Here is a 6,533-nt window from a genome sequence, read left to right as displayed (position 1 = left end):
TTGTTCATTTGGATACTGATTCTGTGTTCTTTAGTTAATTTGGCTAAGGGTATATCTATCTTTTTGATTTTCTCAAAAAAACAGCTCTTAATTTTTTTTTTGATTCTTTGTATAGTTCTCTTTTTTTCTAATTGGTTGTATCCAGACCTGAGTTTGACTTGTTTCTTCCCTTCTACTCTTCTTGGGTGTGTTTGCTCTTTTTCTTCTAGAGATTTTAGACATGGAGTTAAGTTCCTAGCCTAGGACCTCTAAAATTTCTTTATGAAGGTACTTAGTGCTATGAATTTTCCTCTTAGTCCTTCTCTCATGGTTTCCCACAAGTTTGGGTATGTTGTGCCTTAATTTTCATTGAATTCTCAAAAGTCTTCAATTTTGCTGTTTATTTCTTCCCTTTTTATGAATGTGAGTAACCTTGCATTTGTGTCATAGACATTCATAATTAAGAGTTCACCATTGTGGATTTTTCCTTTGGTGACTATGAATTCTCTATCCACATCTCTTTTGTTATTTTCTGGTTGAAAATCTAATTTATTGGATATTATAATGGCTACTGAAGTTTGTTTCTTTGAACCATTTCCTTGGAATTTTTCCAGCCTTCTTCTCTGAGGTAGTGTCTATCTTTGTCATTGAGTTATGTTTTCTGTATGCAGGAAAATTCTTGATCTTGTCTATGTATCCAGTTTTTTTTTAGCTTTTGTCTTCTTATTGGAGAATTGAGACCATTGATGTTGAGAGATATTAAAGGCCAATGATTGATATTTTCTGGTAATATTGTTGATGGATATGGTATTATATATGCATGGTTCTCTTCATTTTGGTGTTGTGAGATGATTACTTTCTACTGTTTTCTTGGGTGTAGTTACCCTTCTTGTGTTGAAGTTTTCCTTCTAGTATCCTTTGTAGGGTTGAATTAGTTGAAAGGTGTTGTTAAGATTTGGTTTTGTCATGAAATATCTTGGTTTCTCCATCAATGGTGATTGAGTATTTTTCTGGGCAAAGTAGCCTGGGCTGGTATTTCTGTTCTTTTAGGGTCTGTGTGACATCTGTCCTGAGTCTTCTGGCTTTTAGCATCTCTTTTGAGAAGTGTGGTGTATTTTAATAAGTCAGCCTTTTTCCTTTACAGCCTTTACTATTCCTTCTTTGTTCTGTGCATTTAGTGTTTTGATTAGTATGTGATGGGAGGATTATCTTTTCTGATCTAATCTATTAGGTGTTCAATAGACTTCTTCATTTTGGTCATCACTTTCTTAGGTGACGGAAGTTTTCTTCTATGATTTTGTTGCAGATGTTTTCTGGATTTTTGATTGGGAATCTTCATCCTCTTCTGTTCCTTTTAGCCTTAGTTTTGGTCCTTTTGTGTGTCCTGGATTTCCTGGGTGTTTTGAGTTAGGAACCTATTATACTTTGTGTTTTCTTTGACTGGTGTTTCAATAACTTCTATGGTATCTTTTATACCCAAGATTCTTTCTTCTATATCTTGAATTCTCTTGGTGAGGCTTGCATCTGTAGCTTCTGATCTTTTTCCTAGGATTTCTGTCTACAGGGTTTGTGATTTCTATATTCTTCTGTTTCCAGTTTTAGGTCATGGACTGTTTTGTTCTTTTTTTCACCTACTTGGTTTTGATTTCCTATATTCCTTTAAGGGATTTCTTCATTTCCACTTTAAGTGCTTCTACCTGTTTGCTTGTGTTTTCCTGTATTCCTCTAAGGGAGTTATTAATATCCTCCCTAAAAGGTTTCTACCATTTTTATGAGATGGAATTTTAGGTTAGAATATTGCTTTTCAGATATGTTAGGGTATCCAGACATTAAATGGTGAGAAAAGTGGGTTTTAATAGTCCCAGATTACATGATTTCTGTTGCTAATTTTCTTGTGATTGTCTCTTGCTATTAGGTTACATCTGGTGTTAATTGGCTTGGATCTTTCTTACTGGAGCCTCCCTGTTTGGAGGCAGTAGACCTAGGGACCTAGGTTAGGCCAGGCCTCCTGGGAGGCAGGAGGTGCTGTTTATGGTTGGGTAGGTTGGGGTTCTTGTGTCCCTCATTAGAACAGGAATCCTAAGTCCCTGGATAAAATAGTCCTCCTATGTCCATGGTTAGGGCAGACCTCCTGTGTCCCTTGTTAGAGAACCCCCAGGAAAAGGTCAAGTTTGGAGTACAAGGGTAGGATCTTCCCCAGTTCTGGACAGAGGTACATACTAGAAGGACTAGGGGGCTCTGGCAGAATAGGATACATCCCAAATCTGTTGAACTCTCAGCAGTTGCAGGGGTGGGGGAGTGGGGGTGGGGGTCACAGCTGGTGTGCTTATTGGGTAGAAGATTTCAACTGTGTGCCTGGTTAAGACTGACCTCCTGGGAGACAGGCAGTCTGTGTGGTGTGAAAGAGGGGCAGTCACACTGATCTGGCCAGGGTGAATGTACAGATCAGAAAGAAGATGGGGCTCCTGTAGAAAGGATAAAATACCTAATTTTCTACTTCAGGTTGACAATATGAACTTACAATGCAAAAATCATACTACAGATTTTTTGAGTGATAAGATGCCAGTGATACTTAATTCTTTACACTATAAAAAATATATTGTATTTTCTATCAATTTTATTGGTATGTAATAGGAGTGAATCTGGCCACTTTGCCTTTAAGTGTTCCTTAGGTAAACACTACTGACTGATTCTCTTCCAGAAATGGTTCCCAAACCAGCATCCCCTGCTAGCAATAGCACATGTTCACTATTTAATCCTAGTAGTAGGAAGTTTCAAATATTTAATTCAATGGGTGCTCCACCACTCAATTAATTTTCACTTTTGGGTATTTAAAGACTTTATGTAGATTAAGGATTAGAGAAATAGTAATATTTAAAAGTAGGGCTTTGGAGATCCCACCTGAAATTAGATTTTAGATAATAATTCATTCTTTGGGGGGAAGCTTACTTCCTCAACACAGTGGGATATTTTTCCACACTAATACCCACTCTACATCTTAAATTTGAGGCATAGTTTTGAACTCATGGAATTTTAAAGCTTTAATTCAGTGATTGGATTTTTTGTGAAGTGCATTATTATCTTTAAGTATATGTTTAAAAATTTTAATAAAAGTTAATTGTAATTAAGTTAATTCACTAATTATATTGAAGATAAATGTATAATTAGGCAGAAATAATTTAAGTGGGGGAATTTTGTACAAGTAAATGAAAATTAAACTTTTATCATTTAATTGACTTATAAATTTTTTCTCTATTAGATTTGAATGGAGGACATGGCAGCAGGAAACCACTGCACAGTGACTGAGTTCTTCTTAGCTGGGCTCTCAGAGAAGCCAGAATACCAGTTGCCCCTCTTCCTCCTCTTCACAGGAATCTATCTGATCACCATGGCAGGAAACGTGGGCATGATCACACTGATTGGACTCAGTTCCAATCTGCACACACCCATGTACTATTTCCTCAGCAGTCTGTCCTTCATTGACTTCTGTCAGTCCACAGTTGTTATTCCTAAAATGCTCATGAGCTTTCTGACAGAGAAGAACATCATTTCCTACTCTGAATGCATGGTTCAGCTCTACTTCTTCCTCACTTTTGGTATTGCAGAGTGCTACACATTAGCTGCAATGGCATATGACCGATATGTTGCTATTTGTAACCCCTTGCTTTACAATGTAACTATGTCCTCTCAGATTTACAGTTCTCTGATTTCAGGGGTATATATTTTTGCTGTGATCTGTTCATCCTTAAACACTGGCTTCATGTTTAGGACTCAGTTCTGCAATTTAGATGTGATTAACCACTATTTCTGTGATCTTCTTCCCCTCTTGAATCTTGCATCCTCTAATACCTACATCAATGAAATATTGATTCTATTTTTTGCTACACTGAATTCATTTGTCCCAGTGTTGACCATTATTACTTCCTACATCTTCATTATTGCCACCATCCTCTGCATTCACTCCAGGGAGGGCAAGTTCAAAGCTTTTAGTACTTGTAGTACCCACATCTCTGCTGTTGCTATCTTCTATGGTTCAGGTGCATTCACGTACTTACAGCCCTCATCACTGAATTCTATGGGCCAAGCAAAAGTGTCCTCTGTGTTTTATACTACTGTTGTACCCATGCTGAACCCTTTGATCTACAGCCTGAGGAATAAGGATGTCAGTATTGCTTTGAAAAAAATACTTGAAAGAAAAAAATTCATGTAAGCAGAAATCATGTAAGGATTATTTACCACAGAAAAATAATTTAAAATATATAGAAATATTTTTTACTCCACCTGTCATTATTATTACATATTTCCTAGGATCTTTTAATAATTTTACAATTGGAAATTGCAAGTTAATTTTTGAGTACCCAATATGTTATATGTTTATCAGAATTAAAAATTTATACAATTAGTATTGGTTACAAAAATTGTTATGATCACAGATGATATCCCATCATTTTATGTATATTTTTCTTCATATTTGATAGACTTTGCTTTAAAAATATAAACCTTTTTCTTACTTACAAAAAATGTCTTCTTTTAAAAAATATTTCATCTTTTTTTAAACTCCAGATTGTATCCCCTTCCTGTCCATTCTCTGAATATTCCACATCCAATACCTTTCTCCACCACCACACCTGACTCCATGATAATTTCCACATCCCTCACTTTCTACCCCATGAGAACTCTCTACTCATTGTGGACTTCTGTCTCTTGAGGATTAGGTGCATCTTCTCTGATTGAGTCCAGATCTTGCAGTCCTCTGCTGTGTTTGTGTAGGGGTCTTCCTTTTTGGTGGCTCAGTGTCTAAGATAACTCAAGGGGTCCAGGTTAGGTGACTCTGCTTATCCTCCTATAGTATTGTCTTCCTCCTCAGCTTCTTCCAGCTTTTCAATAATTCAACCACCAGGGACAGCAGCTTGTGCCCATTGGTTTGGTGTAAATAATCTGCATCTGAAACTTTCAGCTGCTTGTTGTATCTTTCAGAGGGCAGTCATGAAAGGTCCCTTTTTGTGAGCACACTATAGCATCAGTAACAGTGTCAGGCCATGGAGCTTCTCCTTGAGCCTGATCCCAATTTGATTCTGTTGCTGAACCTCCTTTTGCTCAGGCTCTTCTCCATTTTTACCCCTGCAGTTCTTTCAGACAAGAACAATTTTATGTCAGAGTTTTTACTGTGAGATGGCAACCCCATCTGTCACTTAATGCTCTGCCTTTCTGCTAGAGGTGGCCTCTACAAGTTCCCTCTTACTACTGTATGGCATTTCATGTAAGGTCCCTCAGTGTGAGTCCTGAGAGTCACCCACTTCCTAGGTCTCTGGTATATTATGGAGGATCCCCACACTTTCTACCTCCTTAGGTTGCCTGTTTCGATTCTTTCTGCTGGCCCTTGGCTTCAGTCTTGCTCCCCCCCAATACATGATCATGTTCCCCTCTTCTCTCCCTGTCTCATTTCCCACACAGTTCCCACACTCCCTGCCCCATCCTGAGATTGCCCCCTTCTCCCTCCCAGGAGGGATTGAGACATACTCACTTGGGCTCTTCAGCTTAACCTTTTTTGAGTTCTGTGGATTGTATCTTGGGTATTCTGTACTTTTGTTTGTTTGTTTATTTGCTTGTTTGTTTTTGGATAAAATGTAATTATCGGTGAGTATATACCATACCTTTTAAAATAATTTTAATTCATTTTCAGAATTTGATATGTAAGTGCTGTAATTATATCTGTTCCCATGTCTCCCTTCAACCATTCCCATGGTTACTCTGCTATCTCTTAGTTAATGGCCTCTTCTCCTTTAATCCATATATACCCATAGGAAGACACATTCTGTTCTCAATAATTCTTATTTTCCCACTGTTCTTCATCTCAGAATGGGGTGCTTGATATTTCTCAGTTCTACTTTGGAGAGCAGTGTTGTTTTTCTTTCTGGCTCTGAGTCACCTCCATCATTCTTTTCTAGTTTCATTTATTTACATGAAAAATTTCAAATTCTTATTTTTCTTGACACCTACCTTAAATTCCACTCTATTTTTATGATCACTTAATTACACATGATCACTTAATTATAGTTCATTAAGTCATTTCCACTTCTTTGCTCTTGAGAATAGCAGTAGATGAAATATAGCTGAGCAGTTAACTGCTTTGTAGAATGTAAAGTCTTTGGTCATAGGCCAAAGACTGAAATTTCAGGGTCATATGTTACTTTATCTATCTATCTATCTATCTATCTATCTATCTATCTATCTATCTATCTATCTATTGGCTTGTTTACACTCTTAGTTACTTATTTAACACCCCACAGCAAATTCAATAGTAGCTGCATTAGTTAACAAAAATTTCAATAAAAGATAAAATTTATTTACCATATCTCAACATCCTCTTGATATGTATATGTATGTACATATTTGTATTTTATATTCTTGATTTTATATGAATAGAAAAAGTTGAAGTCTGAAATTTGCATTTGAGTTTTGTTTGTTTGTTTCCTATTTTGTTGGTTTCATTATAATGGAATTGTAGAGATTGAATAATTTTCCATATCACATGAGAATTTGTATATCTATTT

General features: G+C 36.6%; 1 protein-coding gene across 1 annotated transcript; it reads left to right on the top strand.

Moving 5' to 3' along the window:
- The first annotated feature begins 3,253 nt into the window (after positions 1-3,253).
- On the top strand, positions 3,254-4,170 carry LOC110288465 (olfactory receptor 8G18). Its single transcript, XM_021154806.2, is given in 2 exon segments — positions 3,254-4,133; positions 4,136-4,170. Coding segments are annotated over 2 exon segments (915 nt in total).
- Positions 4,171-6,533: the final 2,363 nt, after the last annotated feature.

This window comes from Mus caroli, unplaced genomic scaffold (genome assembly GCF_978045245.1).
Source record: "Mus caroli unplaced genomic scaffold, Mus_caroli_1 scaffold_11, whole genome shotgun sequence".
Lineage (NCBI taxonomy): Eukaryota > Metazoa > Chordata > Mammalia > Rodentia > Muridae > Mus > Mus caroli.
Note: the sequence above shows the minus strand (reverse complement) of the source record. Positions and strands in the feature narration are given on the sequence as shown.